At 48.5% G+C, this 20,671-nt stretch overlaps 1 protein-coding gene across 9 annotated transcripts in view; it reads right to left on the bottom strand.

Annotated features, from left to right (window-relative positions):
• Positions 1-15,826, bottom strand: part of LOC105831539 (dachshund homolog 2) — a 193,212-nt gene extending 177,386 nt beyond the window's left edge. For 8 of the 9 annotated variants that reach the window (XM_036287761.1, XM_036287763.1, XM_028192552.2 and 5 more), the window contains exon 1: positions 14,287-15,826. In XM_036287761.1, the coding sequence (XP_036143654.1) occupies positions 14,287-15,089 (803 nt within the window). In that variant the 5' untranslated portion in view covers positions 15,090-15,826. The remainder of the gene's footprint in view (positions 1-14,286) is intronic. The other variant, XM_028192550.2, reaches the window with a different exon arrangement.
• Positions 15,827-20,671: the final 4,845 nt, after the last annotated feature.

Genomic DNA, 20,671 nt, shown 5'->3' on the forward strand with positions numbered 1-20,671 from the left:
GCGCGTACAATGCGCCGGACAAAGGACGACGAGGGGGGAAGTCGCTGAGACATATGTTTCCACGGGTAGACGCGGCCGAGACTGCTCTCGGAACCGGTTCGACGTGTATGTTGTCCCGGGCTAGGTCAGTTATTCAAAAACTGAAATATCGCCTCATTAACGGCGGCAGCTCGTTTGCGAACTTTCTTAAGGAACTGGAAATATGTGGCCGCGACGCGCGCCGCGTCGTCCTCGGCGTCGTCACGCCGCCCGGGTTCACCGGAAGTAGGATGTCGATCGCGAAATCGGTCGATCTCGCTGAAATTGGCTGACCTTTTGAAAACACTTGACGCACGACTTTCCTTTCATTGTTTCAAACATGAAAATTCAAGGACTCGTAATTTTATAATGATTCCGTTTATATTGTTACTTGAATACCGAAAACATTGTATTCTCGAAAGAGTATAACTACATACTTTGCGAGTCCTCTTAACGCATATCTTTAATGAATATAAACATGTATTCTTCTTTTAGTAGAATATATTTTCTATCCTTTTGGAAATAAGAATACATTCTTTCAGCTGCCTCAGACAACAGGCATGTTTTCAAGTTAAGTATTTGTAATTTTTATCAATTTCTTTTTTACCTCCGTAATTGACAGAAAACTTTCTATAATAGTATTCCAATAAGATTTAATTTTAAAAATATATTTTCTTTTATATTTGCGGAAAATCAGTCCTGTAAAAATTTTATCTTATTACACTAATATCCTTATAAAAATTAAGACTATCTGCTACTAATCTACCCTTTAGAAGATTTTCTTCCTCTGACTTTAAGAAAATCTCTTGATGCATATTTTAGAAGAGATTACTATAAAAATAAGAGGGAAATCTCTTTTCTTAAGATGAGAACACAACATTTTCGGTGTGTTATTCTCGTTATTCCTGCGGTTCACGCGAAGCGAATGTACAATTAATCTTAAACATTTTATAAAACGGTGCGCAATACGCCAGAGTATCTACGCATGCGGCAGGAAATGAAAACGAGAAAAAAGGGCAACGAACGCTGGAAAAAGGGGCAGATGGTAGAGCTCGCTTAGAGTACCGCGGTCAAGGAAAAAGAAGAGAAGAATGAGAGTAAGCAACGAAATATCCGCGCCGACAAAACTGTTCGTTTTCTCTATCTTTCTCTCCCTCTCTCTTTCTCTCTCTCTCTCTCTCTCGCGACGAGAGACGGATGGATGAACGGATGAAACGAAATTCTCCCGCTCTCCTATTTCTGCGTCCGCTTTCTTTAGCTCGCTCTCATATCCGAAATTGGCCGAGCGGAAGATTCCCGGTAATACATCGCGTATATAGGAATCCTCTCCCCCCCCCAAATACGCGGGATCAAGTTTATACAATGCTGATATTTCCGCGGGCAACGGTTGTCTAAACTCCTCCAGCGGCGTGAGATACGATCGAGTCAACGAGGAGCCGGCGTTCCGTACGTTCATATATTGTACATGTGGTTACGCGGACGAAACCGCGTATTAAGTTAACGGCAACACACTCGGTTTGCGTTTAAGCGCGCCCGCGCGCGCGCACACGCTTCATCGTCATACGGTTCTCTTCTGTCCCTCTCTCTCTCTCTCTCTCTCTCTCTCTCTCTCTGTCGCGCGCGCGCATCTCGCGGGAGTTCGAGTATCTATCATCTGTCGATAGATAAATAATTCAGCGGGATATTACACGCGAGGCTCGCAGGTGTTTAAGTTACGATCGTTTTCTGGCGTACACGTTAACCGGCACTCCCGCCACGGGGGGACGCCTGCGATTTATCTTGCGGCCCGTTTTCGAGTACCCCGTAGTACCCCAGATTACGCCCCCCGAGACTCTTCCGCGATTAATCATCATTCCGTCGCGATTAAAGGCCCAATTAAGTCCCGTTTTTGCAAGTCTGATTGTCCCACGATCGCCCGGCGCTCTGTGTACGTCGTGCACCCTCCTCCAGGTTACATACCCGAGCACGCACAGCGCTCGGTTACCTAGCTGCTCTAGGTCTTATCTGGTGCGATGTGCGCGAATTAAAATGTACTTTATGGCCCGTGTCAGACGATAATAATCGCCCGAGACACCGCGCGAGGATCCGCCGCCGACGCCGCCGCCGACGTCGCCGCCGCCACCCTCGTCGCTCTATCTTCTCGCGAGCGCATTCCGGTACGTACTATATCTCTCTCTCTCTCTCTCTCTGTCGACGTGTGCTTCGGATCGTCAGCGGGATTGAAAAAGAAATCGGAGGCTCTGTTCTTATCGCGATCGAACGTGCGATCGCGAGGCACGTCGGAAAACGTAAAGTTGGTAATTGAAGCAATTTCAGCGGCCTGCAGCCCATAACTTTTCCCGCAAAACGTCACGATCGTGCACAATCATCCTATAATTTATTCGATGCGCGCGATGCGGCCCGATCCTCGCTTCTTGTCGGGACCGACGTCGCGGTACATACGGTATATATATCATATACCGTAAGGCCATTAGAGATTAAAATCGTTCAATAGGCTCGGTTTTTTTTTTCACCGATCGACGTAGGCACAAACGGCATTTCGATTTCGCACGCTCTCGGGATTTTGACAATTAAACCGAACCGAGCATTATTTTCTTCGCTTTTGCCGGAGAAGCTCTACCCGAGGAGACGCCATAACGAGCGACGTTGATAAATAGCGAACGCTTTCGAGAGCCAGAATCCCGCGTAATTACATGCCTATGCTCGCTCGTGGATACTCTCTCGCCATGCGCAACGGTCAAGATTCTCAGGCGTCCGAACGGATCGTCTCGTTCGATTCTATCCCGATCGGGAAAATTATCCTCGGCTATTCTTGCAGAAATATTATAATAACATCTTGATGCGTTTACTACTATACCATACGGATTAACGGTAATCCAAAGCCAGCCGATTTCCTTTCGCACAACGCACAACGCTCATGTAATAATTCTCCGAAATATAATAACATCTTTTCTCAGGTCGATTTACAAAAAAAAGTTGTTCTCTCCTCCATGTTGTGTCATTCGCCGTACGTTGCGTCTTCCGCTCTAATTAATTCACGCTCGTCGCGATTCGTTATCGCCCGGGTCCCTCGTCAAAACGACAAATACAGGCGAGCACCTGCCTGCGGAATCGTTCGCCGACGCGCGATTGACGTACCCGATCGTCGGATACGCCGGAGCGGATAGCGCGATATCCACGCCACTGCGCGCGCGGACGACGTGGTCGGATGTATCAATGTCAAGCGCTAATAACACCTCGGCTGCTCGTTCGCGGGCCCCCGAACTGTGTACAGCAACAACAACGGCTGGCAGCTAATTCCGAACAATGATATAATTACATATTATTCGTCATTATATCTCGAGTATGCGCGGCGAATTAAAAGATTGCGCGCCACCCGACGTGGCACAGCCATAAGCTCGACCGACGCCACCGAGAAGATGTAATCTACGACATTACGCTATAAAACAAATTAAGATAATAACTTTTTCGTCGAGGGCAAAAAGCTATCCGGCAATCGCGACCACGTAAAGAAATTCACCGTTCGCGTTCGTGCAATCGCCGACCGTGATTAAGAATGAGGCTTAGCTTAAGCGACAGAGAAAAAGGACAATTGTTGGTTGGTATTTTGAAAAAAAAAAAAAACCCCGAGAGCAAGTGTTAGAAATTAGTTTAAGCATCAAAAAGAGATCCAGGAGATCGGAATAGTTGAGAGGGAAGAGAGGGACGCTTATTTTTCGGTCATCGTCGAGAGGTCGTAGACCGAATCGTTTCGCATTATTTGCATGCTGTTATGGTTGGATTGGGAGTATATGCACGGCAGGGCGCCCCTCCCCTTTCGTCGATCTCGTCGAGATCGCCTAGATCGCGGAGAGAGGTAGGGAGATGGAATCGGATGATTCACTCCACGAGATTACACCAGAAATGGCGTGCCCGGTCTAGAGCGAGAATGGAGAGCCGGTTTCCCTCGCCGGGCTCCCCGAGATCGCGATGCCGTGTTAATGAAAGGGCAATTTCGGCTGATCCCAAAAACGATTCGGACTCGTGAGTCGCGGCTGTCGAATGCATATTTCTGAGCCCGAGCTTAATGGCTCTCGCGAGAGCTCGTTGATTTAGAATAAATATCCTTGCCCGCGCGATATCGCAAAATCGCAAAAACGTACTACGATCCGCGATAACAATCGTATACATTACCGTATTTTAGAACGTACCTAGCACGCGATCGCACGTTTTTCTCTCGCCAAAACGATATCCAATTTTTAAGCGACGGAAACTCAAACAGAACTGCGAACGCAAATCGCGTAACTTACGATTAAATAAACGGATCCAATCTGGGTCCGCGGGCGCGTAACGATCGATAATAGTTATCGGCGGTTATCCTGCCTTCCTCTTCCATCTCACTCCCTCTCTCTCTCTCTCTCTCTCGTCTGCATCCTCTCGTCAGCAACAACTCTGAAGACTATCAAGAAGAACCTAGAGGCACTAACTTCGCCACGGATTCTCGCGTAACTTGCTCGATCGATATCTCCCCATAGTCACGCGGTATTTATCCCGTAAGCCTACATTCGTAGCCGCGTGCGAAAGGGAAAAGCGCGTAAACGGTCGCGCATAAAACCGGTGAGGCATCCGCGACCGCCGAAAGACCATAGAAGTGCCCATAGAAACACAGAAGGGGGAAAGGAGAGGGAGAGAAGCAGAACTATGGGACGACGGAGCCCCGCGGAGGAAGAAGGAGCGGAATACCAAGGAGGAGAGAGGTGGCCATGCGTGCATCACGCGAACGGACCGCACGCGTGTAAAGATGGCTCCTCGCCTCGCCCGCTCGGCCGACAAACCGGCAAACGCCGGTCGAGTTGGCTGACTGGGCTGACGACTCGCACAGCCTGGGCACCCTTCAAGGGTATATCACAGGGGCTATCAGGCGTCCATGTACGTAAGATCGACATCGAGCGTAGGGATCATTACTATAGGAGCAGCTACCCGAGAGCCCGATTTTGATTGACGCGCGACGTTACGCCAAACTCAACGGCACGCGAGCCAAACGGACGGTTTTGCTCGAGAGAGCTGCCGCTGCCGATCCACGATCGGTACCCTGGGACTTCACCCCGGGTGAAGTCGCAAACAATCGCGACTTCGGCGCCATGCATCGAGCAGCACCGAAGCGGCGCTCGCACTCGCGGATTATCCTTCTTCATATCGCAGTATACGTACCCTCATCAACGATATCGTAACAAACGAAAGTAAATCACAGGCAGCTTAATTGCAGGCGGCCACGATGCTAATCGCGACGTTTGCGCAATCGATCCGGATAAGCATATAGCTCGGGACGAGCGCGCGTACGAGTTCTAACAACGACTTGATTTCTCTTAAACGCCCAAGTTCTAACTGCCACCTATAGCCTCCACCTCGGGTGGTCTCGTGCGTCGTTTAATTACCGTGTGTAACGAGTTGGAGTGGCCTAGCGTGCACACGAAGTGTGCCCTCCCCCCCTCCCCTCCGCCTCCCGCGAAAAGGGTGCGATATGCTCGCTGACGTCGTCCACGAATCACTCGAAATTACCGAGTATCGTTGTGACAGGCCGCCTCGCGGGTGGCGGAAAAGGGCGCCTTTCGTGCAGTTTGCCGACGCTCGACTACCGTCGACGAAAACTTGAAAATTCGTTTGGACTATGGCATTCCGACGTGAAACGACGACGACGATTATAATGCCACAGCGATATTACCAGGTGAGGTGTAATTGTGGCAATTACGCAACGACCAACGCGGCGACCAACCTTTCGCAGCTTAAGAAGCTCTCTCGCGTCGCGTTTCGCAATTCCGCGCTTACAGGAAAATCGTAACGGCAAAACATATATTTATCCAGTTGATACATTTGCTACTTAATAGTAATTCGATAGACTCGAGCGGCGCCTATCTCGTCGGAATGTTTACGAAATGTTTCCCGTGTCATTCCCAACCGATCAATCATTGGTAAATTATATATTATATTTCGATACGAATATTTTGTATCGTGCGAATCAAAGTAAATGATGCATTTCGACATTCGAATGGCCAATGCACAACCTAGGCGGGAACCACAAGCGGTTTTACCTTTCCACGAGTGACATCATGAATAACGATATCGTGAAGATAATAACTCGATCTATAGGTACGCAAACAAACACAGAGATACTTGCGGAATAAAAGGACGTAGAAGAAATTTAATCGTCTAATGCGAATCTCCACTATCGGATATGAGCGATTACGATAATAAGAAAGTAATATAGCCGAGGATAGGATTCGTACTGACCCCCGGATCGATTCCGTTGAATCTGCGGCCGCATAAAATTGTTGCCGTAAAGGATTTACGAACCCGAGCGCGCCGGTAGCACGACACGTCCACGACGAGACCCACGGCTACTATCGAGGCACGGCTTACTCGACGTGGACACGCGATTGCATGTACAAACGCGGGATTCTTAAACGTGTCTCCCGAGAGAGATGGTTAAGAGCCCGCCGCGTCGAATCTTTTCTATAATGCGAACACGATATCGTAAGAAATCCATAAGACAATATCGATTGAAAAGAGGAGCTGCTTTCTATAGTGATCTATATATTTATTCCTTCGTGTAAACCTTTATCGTGAAATCCCTCGACTCGTTCCGCCGCTTACAACGACACACAGTTGCCTTACGAGGGAAGATAAATCAAGAGTTTTCTCGATTTATCAATTAATCGATCTATCTGCTTGAATTATTTGCGAATTTGTGTTCACGTGTTATTGCTGCACGTAATGAATATTCACGTATATTTCGCTCGACAGGAACGATTGCAATCTGGGGTAACGATAAAAACAGAGAAGGATTAAGGACCCCTGTTTCGCTCGGTGAGTTGTTGCTAGGTTTCACCGGCCTATGAGGCGAGTGAGAAAGATGCGCTCTTGGGGATAGTTCTTTACGAGGGTGGCGGCGTCGCAACAAGGGGAAAGGATGAAATGGGACTCGTGGGTACTGCTGCTACAATCAGCTGTTTTAATGTGGGTCACTGGCTTGCGCAGAAACAATCGATTTTGGCTTCAATGTGGGGGCCAATGTTAAAAGTGTGTAACGCAACCCGAGCGCTTTCGTCAACAATGAAATTTTACAGCGGACGCCGCCACCAATCTTGCCGCGTGTCTGTCTCGAGGATCGATTTGCGTGTCGATATAATCTTGCTTTCGAGATAAAATCTACGAGAATCGGATACGTAGTCTGCATGAAATTATTATGTACTCTAAAAACGTTTAAAAGTCGTATACTATGTAACCTGAGAAAATAATTGAAGAACTCTCGAGAAAAGTTGCACCACTTAAATTTTTTAAATTGTATTTCCTATTTAATGAATATTTGATTTGTACGCAAATAAATATTGGAAATGTAGTTTGATATTTTAGATACCTATTGCTACAATATTTAACATTTTATCAATAATTTATTATTAACCTTTTAGCAATGTGTTGCAAAAAGTATGATTCAAATAATTGATCGCTTAATTCGTACCTGTGGGTAACTTAAATCATATCGCATTTAAAATTTATTAAAATACTTAAAAATATATAAGGAATTATCTTCATCATTAACGTACTCAATAATATTTTTTCAATAATTTATCGAAAAGAGAATTAAATATTTCATAATTAATTGATACATAACAATAATAGAAGATGTCCAAATAAAACTAATTTTTATTTATTTTTGCATTTAAAATATTTTTATTTCTATCAATTACTGGTTTTACTATTATCTTATAAGTTTTACAATCAATATCATTTATCATTTATTGTAATAAAAAATGTGTGATACAATTTAGAAAACATGATAGATTTTATGTAATACAAAAGTATCGATTTAATATAGGAATTGCAAATATGTATATGTAATAAATGTAAAATATTCTACAATAAATCTTTTCTTTCATAAAAATATAAAAATTCAGTATAAAGTTGCTCGATTATTATCAGATACATAAATTAATGAAAAAGTAACATTAAAATCCGATTTTTTTTTAGTGTTGATAGCACACGCGAAACAAGATGTTAATCTATTATATTTTCATCAATATTTCTCATTTATTTCACATTTTTGTTACTAAATGTGGTTTATAATAAGTAAAACTGTAAAATAAATTTGTTAAGACATGATTTAAGCGACAGGTACGTATTCAACATTTTTTCCCTGTGTATCTCCTTGATCTAATAAGTATAAAATGTAGTAGAAAGATTGGAAAATCGATAATGCTAAAACTGCATGTAATGTATACGATTTCGAAATAATGCCTACGAATCGTATGGCCTGCAAAGAAATCGATTTGTCTTGTAAATAATACAAGAAACGGCGGGAGAAATTAGCCGCAGTTCGATCGAACCGTATCCATCTCCATGATTGGCGAGAATACGTGTTAACAGCGCGGCAGGAAATACAAAATACCACGCCGTATCGACGCAACAGTCGCGGATTTAACGCCCTAAATTGGGAGCCTTTCTCAGATTCCGTCGAGCGGACGGCATGATAGAGGAACAGCATCGGGGAACGAACGCCGAAAGGGAAACGCGGAACGGGAGCCTGGCGCCATTGCGATACAATACGGGGCCCCCGATGACTTGCATTTGTATCTCGCCATCAAGAGACCCCCGTGATTATAGCCATAGGCCCGCTCGCATCCTGCTCTCTCTCTCTCTCCCCCGGCTCTCTCCTCTCCTTTCTGGACGTATCGTACACGGGGTTCCCATCGTCCTCGAGAAAACGATCTCGTCTTGCCGCATGCAGACGGCCGGCAGACGATGCAGATCGCGATAATAATATTGTGACTTTATCGTGCACGCGCAGCCAACACATATATTCTCCTCTCTCTAGATGCAAATTAATGCTCTCCTTAATTGCTCCGAACTCGCGCAATTAGAACGCACAGCAATCTGATTCACTCTGATGCCTTTGCGATTCATTGAACGTATCGAAAGAGTGAATGTTTCGCATTAAATTTAGAAAAGATAATTCGTTCATATTCCAAGCTTTACAAGTTCTGCGAGAGGAGAGAAAGAAACGAGCAAAAGATGCGGATATTTCGTGCCGCTACATCGATCGGCCATCTTTGGATGCGCCATAAAAGCGAGCAGCGTTAAAAAGGGAGGAAAGTACGAAGAAACAACGAGAGAAAGAGCGGTAAGATGAGTTGGGTGGTAGACGGCAGGGGAGGGCGGGGGCTCGGTTTAATCCTTCTTGTTTGTCTTTGCATTAATTATCCAGAATTAAGAACGTTGCCCGGCCGCGGCGCCGCGCGCAGCCGGATTACTGGCTTTATTATTACTTGTTGCAGATTATTAATTACCGAGAATTACGAGCGAAGCGCGGGAGTAGGCTGGGTGGTGATGGCGGACGGTATCGTGGACGGAGGGCGGCGGACGGATGCTGGGAAGAAAGGCACCCTCTCTCAGATTTGTGTTTTCAATTAATTTCCGTAAATTAAGAACGATTGTAAGGAGAGATTAGTGACCGCTGGCCGTGCTTCGAGGATTCCATAAACGGAGAAGGTCGCTCGGGTTTTTCTCTCCGTCGAGTGGCGTCGAGTAATTAAACAACTCGGTAAACTGTACCGTGTAGGTCGCAGCCTACGGTTAAAACAGCCGACGAACAAACGAATAAATAAACGATACCGATGTCATGACCGTATCATTAAATAGCTCGAGACTGCAAACTCCGAGGTAGCCAATAGCGACCGGGATCAGCATACGTTACGATGCACTCGGATTTTCCAATCGAGGCGGGACACAGTTCCCGTTTTTTTTTTTTTTTTTTTATCAATAAAAAACCGGTGTGCGCGGCCGTATTTCGTTACCGTACATTATAAAGTTCAAGGCTTATCCGCCTCGCGGTTTTCATCGATTGGAGTTGCTTGAATTATTCTCACGATACTGACGCACAGTAGCGGCGAGCGCGCGCGGACTTCGTTTTCGGTTATGGGATTAATCGACAAGCAGATTTAATGGAGAGACACACACGCACGCACGCACGCACGCGCGCGCATTCGCTCACGCGTCGTGGGTGATTCTACGAGCGAGCGGCGTGTACATACGGCGGCAACAACATGCGCGTATATATCTCGATGAAAAGTAATGCTAACAATGGGGTCATGCGAGCCTTTATAATATCACGCTGGCGGCCCAATTCCCTGTGCAGGATACGTAACGGGGAAAAAAGGCCGAGGCCTGCCAGCTGCTGTAAACGATACAATTACCAGATAGATACGTGTTCGTATACAGGGAGAAAGAAAGAGGAAACAAGGCATAGAGTAAGAGAGAGAGAAAGAGAGAGTAGAGGGGAGGAAGAGAAGATGATCGTTCTCCACTCGACGTAGCTGTGCTGCAAAAGAATCGAGCGATCCCTTTTCGAGATGTCCGTCCGTCAAATAATATCGCGACGTTTCCCGAGAGTGCATAGCCGCGGAGAGAAAGAGAGAGAGCACAGTCGCGTTTCATACGAGGACTTTACCGAGCCCTATTTGTGTATTCGTGCAGTTAACACGAGCGCATAGATATTAAAAGCTTACGTAGCCTATAACCACGCATCGGCGCACGGCAACAACCAGGAGCTGGGAGGAGCGAGCAGAGGAAATAAATATTAATAACGGCTTTCTGCTCTCTCTCTCTCTCTCTCTCTCTCTCTCTCTCTCTCTCTCTCTCTCTCTCTCTCTCTCTCTCTCTCTCTCTCTCTCTCTCTGTCAGGCTCTCTTGCTGTCCCTCTCCTCATCCCTCTCTTCATTGGTTCTATTCTCTGTATACCCCTCCTTTCTCTCTCTCTCTCTCTCTCTCTCTCTCTCTCTCTCTCTCTCTCTCTCTCTCTCTCTCTCTCTCTCTCTCTCTCTCTCTCTCTCTCTCTCTCTCTCTCTCTCTCTCTCCCCTTCCCACCCCTTTCCTCTGTGTCTCTCGCTCTCTCACAATATGTCTGTACATTGTTAGGGCCATTACGGGAGCCAATTAATCTATGCACAATTTTATAATTAAACGGCTAATAGCGCATAGAATTATAGTACAGGGCCGCGCGCACTCCCACGTATTGGCTGTTGTTATATCAGTTGTTATACCGAGAGCGCCGCGCTTGATAGAAAGAAGGAAGAATGAAGAAAAACCACGCGCCTTTCCCCTTCGTATGTCTCCTCAGCCTGTTTTTTTTTTCCCCTCTTTCCTCTTTGTCTCCTCGGCGCGACCTCTTTTCGCGAATTCCCAATTAGAGACTCGATTCCAAACAGGCAGTTTGCGAGGCGAGGCGAGGCGATCGTTCGTCCGGCCGAGTTAGGCAAATTAATTAATATAATTGACTCGTCTCGTTAGCTGTGCGCAACGCGGCCGCGTTATTATTTCCTCGCCGATTATCGTAGGGCCCGCATCGACTTATATGCATGATATACGACGCGCGCAATTATTGCAGTCGATTACTTTTCAGCCTGTAACAGGAATATCTGTCGGCGTTCTCGATCAGATAGCTCGACGCGACCTCCCCGTCTCCTCGGGTCTTCGCGTGTTCTTAAGGACGTGCTCGAACGAACGGCATCTACGGTGTCTACGAAACGAAAAGGAAGTCTCGCACCATAGGAGATAAACGCGGCATTTAAAAATACACCGCGCCGCGGTAACGATTCACGCATTGTACGTTTGTTACACACACACACACGCGCGTCGTCGTCATCGTCGTCTCCCGCGCGGCCAGTCTCTTCTCTCACGGGATTATAACTTCACATTCGTCGTTGTCGCCTGCATACCTCGCTTTTTAACACACTATTACCGCCCGTGAAGCACGAAATACGGCGCGTCCGGCGCAATCGGTTCTGTATCTACGGGCCATCCGGACGGAACAACGCACCCGGCGCCGCGCTGTAAACCGCAAGAAAAATCCCCCTGAATTATTGGTGCGGTTCTGGGCGCATGCTGTTGCATCGGTCCGATAGAAGCGGCGCGGGGTCGACGTGCAGCCGCCGCTCCGCACGTAGGTGTGCAAGTGCATGCGCGCACGTATTGCATCGTCCGCGTGCGGACGTATGTGTGTGTGTATGTGTGTGTGTATGTGGTAGATGTGCCACGGCCGTGTGTATCCGTTGCTGCCGCTACCGTTGCCGTGTATTATCAGAATGTAACGACGTCAACGTTACACACGATCGGACCGCACAGAACGGTCGTGTCGCAGCCCCTCGATCATCCTTGTTTTTCGTAATCGCGAATTCGCTTTCCTACGATCTCGCTTCTCCGCAATCGGAGTCGTTCGAGGGTACCGGTGAGAACGGTATCCGACGATTTGGATAAACTGAAGAGCTAGCAAAAGTAACGAAAGTTATAAGAACCAGAGATCCGTTTCATCTTCGAGATCATTGCGATAAACGATGAATAATTCCGAGCATATAATCGTCAACACTATTAAACGATTCGTAAACTGTTCTTAATATTACGCAAAGAGAATTGAAAGATAGAGTTCCAAACCATTGAATAAAATTATTCGAGAGATAACAGCAGCAATCTTTTGCTTTCTAGATCGCGATAGTATTTGTATAACGAAAGATAGAAACATGAAACTATTTGACAGGACAGAGATAACGGAATATCGAAGATTTTTTTTTAAATCGAAACAACTCACAGACTCGTCGCAGCGATTCGAGGAAGAGCAACGTAGCGAGAAACGACGAAACGTGCTCGAGAATAACGAGACCCTCACGAGCCGACGGCTCGTGGAACTCTGTGTATTCTGTGACTCTGGATTATTTGGATCCCTGCGATCCCTACGAGCTTCCTCCTTCTACCTCTCGCACTCGCTCTCTAACTATCTCTCTAGCTCTTTCATTCGGTCCCTCGGGATATCCCTCGGTTCCCTCTCGCTCGGTCCCTCTCTCCGTGTCGCGTTGAATCCGTTTCCGTTGTGACTGCCGCTGCGCATCGCACGCTGAACAAGTATTGCCCATTTGCCGCGTGATCCGCGGCCCGCCGCGAACGTCGAGAGATCTCGGTCGTATCGTGACAATTAAACACAGCGAATGATTAACTTATCGAGACTACAACGGGCGAGATTGTCGAATCTATTGGATGCAACGGAACGTTGATCAATAGGACGAATCTGAATTGATAGACGACGGTCGAGAGGACAACATTTTCTCCGACGACCTTAAATCCCCTCGTTCCGTTTACCATTCCGTTTCGTCTGTCGTCTACCTCGTGGGTGGGGTACGGGAGAGCTTGTACAACCAGACTCTCTTCCTCTCGCCCGGCAGCCTCTCTTTCTCTCCCTTCGGGGACGATTCATTCAGAGAAACTGCCGTGAAAGGGACACCTGTTGGCGCGGGAACTCGGTGACAATCCTAGAAACGAGGAGCACGTGCCGCTGCCACACGACTGGGATATCTTAATTTTCTATTGTACGGTGCACCGAACGATTGCTCCATTTCGTGAATATTATTTTACGAGCAGATGCGATATGTCTTTCGTTTAAACCGCAATCCATCCTCAAATGCAAATAAAGTTATTCTTGAAATGGGAATCCTTTCAAACCGCAAATTGCAATTTCGCGAAGCAATTTCACGACGCCACGAGGATCACACGCTCATGAACTGCCTATACGAAAAGGCCCGAGGGTCACCGGGAGCTGTTTTCGACGTTGATCAAGTCTTAAGGAGCGGTAGGTGGTGCACAATTAAAGTACTTTTTGGCGGACTGGTAGCGTGAAAGCCAAGCCAAGGTACGGGGCGAAGATAAAGTGCTGCCCAGCGGCGACACCGTGCGTTATTAATGTATGCGAGGATCGTAGCTTCCGTTCGTAGTAACGGCGCTCAAGAATGCGCGTTGTGAGGCGCCCAGTACGTGAGTGTTATTTCCGGAATCTTCTCCTTATCTCATTATCGAAACAGACTGGCGTTAATTATAGGTAACAGTCAACAAACAGCTGCTACTCGTCGCTATTATGGGTTTGGATTGCTTTTCAGAAAGGTTCGAAATATCATGGGCAACGGGGCAATAATTGCCATGAGGCAACGTCAAAAAAATTAGTTTCATCCAGACTGCCAAGTCACGGTCTTAAAAGTTCTCTGTTTTCTGTTTTGCCCTGAATATACCGCATGTTAATCATTAGTTATCAGCCTACTATCGCGAATTTAAATAAACTCGAGTTTTTTTTTTCCATTTAAAAACGCCTACTCGCGAATCGCATCTAACTGACGAATAAGAATGATTTAAACGACGAATTGAACGGATAAATAAGAAGGAAATCCTGCCATCGCGTGTTTTCAAGCATCACCAACCTACCTGGCCGTAGTGCAGTCCCTGTAAAGAACGTCGAAGTCCTTGCAGCTGAGCAGCTTGCACCGATTGACGCCGGGTTGGATGGCTCCGAGGCCGCGTAGAATCCTAACCTGCTCGACGTTACACACCAACGGCACGATATCCAGTCGCTTGAGCTTCGTGTAGACTGTGTGAAGGCCGCCCACGAGGTGTTTGAGAAACAGCTCGAAGGCCTGCGGCAGACAGAGCATCGTGTCGCCGGCGATGATGAACGCGGCGACTTTCTGGCCACGATAATCCACCAACTTGCACTCGTTGGCGGTGGGATCGCTCGTGCTGATCGGCGGCGGGCTGTTGTATGATCTTGGTGGCAGGACGGCGTGATGGGCTGCCATCAGTTCCAGCGGCGAACCATGGTGCCCGCTCAGCATACCACCGAGCTGGCCCAATAGTCCAAGTCCCGGCGGCGGCAGTCCCGGCATACGAGGCACCATACCCGGCGGTGCCCCGTGGCCACCCCCGGCCGACAACGGCGGCGGGCTCAAAGGAAGGCCCTGGGGTGGCGAACCTCTCGTGGGCGATCCCGGTGTCGGTACACCGCGATGCTGTTGCTGATGATCGCGCCCGTGCGACTGCTGATGAGACGGCGGCGGTTGATGCTGGTTGCCGTGAAGCTGCTGCTGCTGCTGCTGCTGCTGCTGCTGCTGCTGCTGCTGCTGCTGCTGGCTCTGCTGCGTCGACGGGCTGTGAGGATGTTTCGGACTGCCGGTTACGGGACTGGCACGGCTGCTGTGATCGGAAGAGCTGTCCATCGCTCCGTGGTCCATGGAGGGTCGGAAACGCGCGCTCCTATTCTTCCTGCGACTCGTGGAGACGACAGGACGCACCGGCGCGTTTTTATCGCCAGCGATACGCTCCGTGTCTGACGTTCACGTTGTCGTATCACTGCGTTCGCCCGCTGGCGAATATCGGTACGACTCGAATGATCGAGAATGAATTGTTTCAATGCATGTTAAAGCCGTTTCCGCCACGATCCTCCTTGCAAGCTTTTGTAGACGCTCCGATGAGTGTATCATAAAACAATTTTTTTCTTTTTTAAATGACTAACGTCCTTCGAATGTGCCGCTTATCACTGCAAACAAGGCTCGTGCGTCTTGACGCACGTCAGAAGACCACACGATTCTTTCGGTCTTCATACACACGTGAACCTCTGTGTCCATAACAAACTTACAGTCCACTTCTAGTCCACTATCAGAGTGTACTTTATTTTCACCGATCCATCGCGGAGATGTTGAATTCAACGACGACACAATGACAACGTGGCTGATAACACGCGCGTGACAAAAGTTATCGACGACGACGACGACGACGACGACGACGATGACAGTTGTCGCGCCGAATTCTTCGGCAACTTGTTCACTAGCTCACGACGATGTCTTCATTTCACCAAAAAAAAAAAAAAATGGAAAGCGAATCGCGACGACCACACCGGATTCTAGACGACAAAAACGCGTGAGCACGAGGGAAACCGTAACGTGTATACGACTGTGACGATGTCAATGACAAGATGACAGCGAGGAAGACGGCGGCGACGGCGACAGCGACAGCGGCGGCAACTACGACGACGATGACGACGACGGTGGCGGCGGCGACGGCGACGGCGACGGCGACGATGACGACGGAGGCGGCTGCCGCGGTAACTCGCAGGGACGCGCGTCGCTCGTTCTCAAAGTAGCAAACGCTCTCTCGGTCGAGTCCGGAGTATTTCCCTACCCAGTCACAGATGTAATAAATAAAAACATCAGTGGGAGCTCGACAAACGGGGAGGATGGGCGTTCTGTGCGCGCAACCGACTATCCGGTTGGCGGAGCCACCAGGGCGGCTGTTCTCGCTATTGGACGGCAGGCTCGCACTGTCTACGCCTTTCGAACCTTCCCCCGAGTAGCGGCGGCTCGGCCACCCGCCCCCCGCATCCCCCACTATTTGCCAACCTCTGCCACCGACGTGGTAGACGACGACGACTACGCCGGTGAGGACGGTTCCGGGGGCTACCAACACAGAGGGACAACCAGACGCAGACGCGCAGAGAGCCTGAGGACAGTACGACTGGAACGTACCGGCGACGCGAGTGGGGATTTCTTCTTTTACCTTACCGAGTTTGTCTTCTTTCGTTGCAGCTCTTGCGCGTTCTCTTTCCTGTCTCGCTCGCGCGCGCGCGCGTATCTCTCCTCCCCCCACTCTCCGCTTTTATATCTTTCACTCTTGTCTCTTATTTCGCGTGCTGTTCCTCTCTCGGGCGTCTTGATTGTTAGCCGGTCTCTCAAGTCTCGGCTCGCTCTCGCTTCTTTCTTCGGCTGTCTACAGTGTCTACATCATTTTCGTCGTCGCGTTTCGATCGCCGCGGGTTCTTTCACCTCCGATTTCTTCTCCGTTTAACAATTCTTCGTTTTACTTTTAATTTATTTCGCATATATTACTCGCTCTCTCTCTCTCTCTCTCTCTCTCTCTCTCTCTCTCTCTCTCATGTTCTCGATTACCACTCGTATAACATTCTCACTTTTTTCTCGTATCTTTCCTATCTTTCTGATGCTATTCTCGTATCTCCCGCCCCTCCTCGCCTCTCCCGCCACGTTCTCCGAGTTCGCGCTCTCTTGCGCGACCAGCCAGCCCTCTCTGTCCGCGTTCTCGCTTTATCTCCTTCTTTCGTCATCCCCCTCTGCATCACGTGCGCACACATGTACTGCCCGTGTCTCTATCTCCCTCTTTCTCCCACTGTTCCCTGTCCCTACGACGAAGAATGTCGCCAACGTTCGAATCGATCGCTCGCTTTCGCGCGCGCTGCCTCCCTTCTTCACCCTTCTGCCGTCCGCGAGCCCACTCCTCCCTATCTGCCCCTGCTCCTCTCCCTTCTCTACTTCCTCCTTCACTCCCCTCCTCCTCCTCCTCCTCCTCCTCCTCCTTCTCAACCTTCTCCACCACCCTCTCTACTCTTCCCTCAGATCTCCTCTACCATATTCGCCATCAGCATTACATGCGCGCACTTATTTCTTCTGTAGGTAACTCCGCTTTCCTTGCGATCTCTCTCCTGCTCTGCCACCCCTTTACGCCTTCGCCCACCCTTAGTCCACCTGCCCTCTCTCTACCGCGCGCGCCTCCGCGTTTCCTCCGCCTCTCCATCCCCACCAGTCCAGCACATAGGATAGTCTACGCTCTCCGTAGCTCGACACGGTTAGGGTATGGGTGCTTAATATCTTTGTGCCATACCCAAGGCGCCCGTATCCGCCGACAGTTCCTGGAGGTGAACTTTACCGCGATCGAGTGCCTCGATTCGCGAGAGAGAGATGAAAACCGTAGCCGTGTACACGGATACGAATAATTACACGAGTGAATGTAACAAACAAGACGCTTAATCTCGAGAGAGCAGATACACTTTCAATTAAAAGGAGTTTGGCGAAAAGGAAAATGAAGTATTCGTATTCACATGTTAAATAACAAAATATTATACGCGATGAGTCTCGTCTCGGATGAGAGCAAAAAATCTAGTTAACTTTTCCCTTTGAACAAACTTTAATCTCGTATTTTTAGACGCATTTCTTGGCTTCGCTCAAGTGAAGTGCGAAAAATATCATATGGCAGGGTAGATCCGAAGCCAGTCTCCGATTATCTCGTCATAGACGCTTCGTGGCTGATAGCGACTGGAGGGGAAAAGAGTCTAGTGTTCTCTTCTCTCTTTTGGCCGGTCAACCCCTCATCGTCCCTCATCGGCCCGGTGACCCAGATTCGCTAGGGAGACCCTTCGCGATGCAAGTATCGTCGTGTATGTCTATACCGACACGTCCGTGCGACCGTACGCACTCGCACACGCGATCGTATTCGTGCTCATGTATAGATTCCACGGTCCATAGATACGTTTACTCCAAACAGCTGATTCCATCACCTTATAAGATCCCTAAACGAAGCAACCCCTCTGGGCTTGTCTTTCATTGAGCGCGGGCGCGCAAACGAAAAGCCCACTCGCTATTCGATTTGCAAATCTAGCTTGTGTAAACTCCTCGTCCTCGTCAGTTACGTGTCACCTCATATATAATTGATATTAAACATTTATGAAACTTACATTTCATTGTGTGAAGTCCGAGCAGAGTATTAACTATCTCGCAAGATTTTCAGATATTATGTACATTACGATCAATTTGTCATAATTGTTTCGTTCGCATAGCTGCGTACAACGACCTAATAACAATCAAATAGATTAGTGACGATTCGCTGGCTACGGATAATAATCCGAACAAGATTTATGTCAGACGAGTTTGCAAACTAATATTCTTATAATTTCGAAACCGTTGCGGATACGCTGGAAATTTTGTGCGTGAACTCCATACATTGAGAGATAAAACCAGGCTCTCGCGAGCAACACGTTCAGAACGGAATAAGTATCGTTCTTTGTCTTGCGAGAGGACGATCGATCATGAGATCGATGCGCGTGGTCCGGACAAGTCGAGGGAGGGGAGGGGGGGGAGGAGGTAGGGGACCGATGTTTGCCGCGACCCAAACCACGTCCAATTAGTGGAATTAATACCGGCTGGGCTTTGGGGGAGCTAATGCCTCTGTGTGTGCATACCTACGGGTATGCGCGCCGATGACTGCACTTTCCTTCGTGCGTAATGAAGGACAATCCCGTCATCGTACCTATACCTCGATGCATTCGCTCGTGGAAGCGCGATCACTCAGCCTCCTCTTGTTCTGCGGTCACCGATGAAATTCCGTAAGTCTACAGACTATGTGCGGCGGTGCTCCACTGAATCGTTAAGAAACTTGGCTGGCTAATTTCGCTCGACTACCACCGGAAAGATTCGCGCAGTCGTTATGCGCTTTGGAAAAAAAAAAAAAAAAAAAAAAACAACCTGGACGTTATACCGAAGTATTAAATTTCAAATACGGATCCAACGTAAACATATTCACATTAACTAACTAGAATAATAATAGACGAAGTATTAATCAATATACTCTGCATGCATCTCATTAGTTTGTAATATTTCGAAAAACGTCACCGGTGGGCTGATTAAAATAAACGAAACATGAAGCTAAAATAATCGACGCGCGAGTGAAATTTAATAATTCTCCTAATCTATTCTTTAGAGAGTAGTTTCAGGCTCTCGATTATCGGAAATTTATTTCGGATATTACGCTCGATAGCACGCATATCTCCGCTCCTTTGCTCCCCGCCTCCCTCGCCGCGCCTCTCATTCTCTCCTCCTCTCCTCTCCCCCCTGTCTATTTTTCGAAAGCACACCGATATCGCGCCTCTTGCTCACGTTTGGCGAGCGCGAGGTTTGGCAGGGAAACGAGCGCCGGGTATTTTCAGACAGGCCACCGTGTGATACGCATTGTTCGTCCTGGACGTCGCCGCCGTCGCCACCGTAGTCCCTGTTACCGCTCGTTGCCCACCCCGCTACAGATACGCGCTTAGCGCAACACGGTGTGTTTGCATCGTGCATAGCTGTTACGTAACCCTCGTCATTGTTTGCGCATCGTCGTTACACGCCTATATGGAGAAAGGGAGGGTAGAGAGGGTGGTTTCGCCGCGCCGTTACGAGGCGAAAGGCGGATGGGGGGAAAAAAAAAGGAGGAGAAGCGCGCGCGGACAGATTTTTACTCATCTCCCGCGAGTGGAGAGTACACGAGCGCATCTCTGGACGCAGCTGAGCAGACTCGCTGCGTCGGGAGGACTGCTGCTGCTGCATCGAGAACAGGCCCGATTGCTCTTTTCCATGTTCACGCCGTGCGCGTTCACTGTATTTCCTTTCTCTCTCTCTCTCTCTCTCTTAACAATACGCGTTTCATCGTTGGATAACTCCCGCGGCGGACGAATATCGATCGTCACGAAGCTCTCACGCCAATATATCGTGCGAATGCCAATTCTACCGTTTTAATTTTGCATCGGCATACGCGGCTATTGGAATCACAATCGCAGAATCAATCGGTAGTCGCCGTAGTCAAATTTGTCCGTTCGCCGGGCGAGAACAACAAGCGGGCGATATGTAAACGAGCGAGTGTCGGCGAAGAGAGACAGAATGCGGGTGGCGAGGGCGAGGGCGAGAGAGAAAGGAAGAGATCGAGCGAGCGAAGCGGAGGGTGGGATGGTTTACATTTTCCAGATTGAAATGTTAACTCAGTAGAAAGGTGGTCGGCGTGCGTGTGCATTACGGCCGATAACCCGATAACGCCGAGCTGCGTCGGTGTATGCATCACGCCCTTACATCCAGCATCCCCGTTCTAGTCCGCAATGAAGCAATCACCGTCGATAAGCATTGTACAGGTCCGGCACAATGGACAAGACTTTCCAGCCGCCTCCCCTGCCCTCCTTTATCCGAGCGAGCCGCCGTATCTCTGCCTCCCTAGCCTATGAAAT

This window comes from Monomorium pharaonis, chromosome 5, assembly GCF_013373865.1.
Source record: "Monomorium pharaonis isolate MP-MQ-018 chromosome 5, ASM1337386v2, whole genome shotgun sequence".
Classification (NCBI taxonomy): Eukaryota; Metazoa; Arthropoda; class Insecta; order Hymenoptera; family Formicidae; genus Monomorium; species Monomorium pharaonis.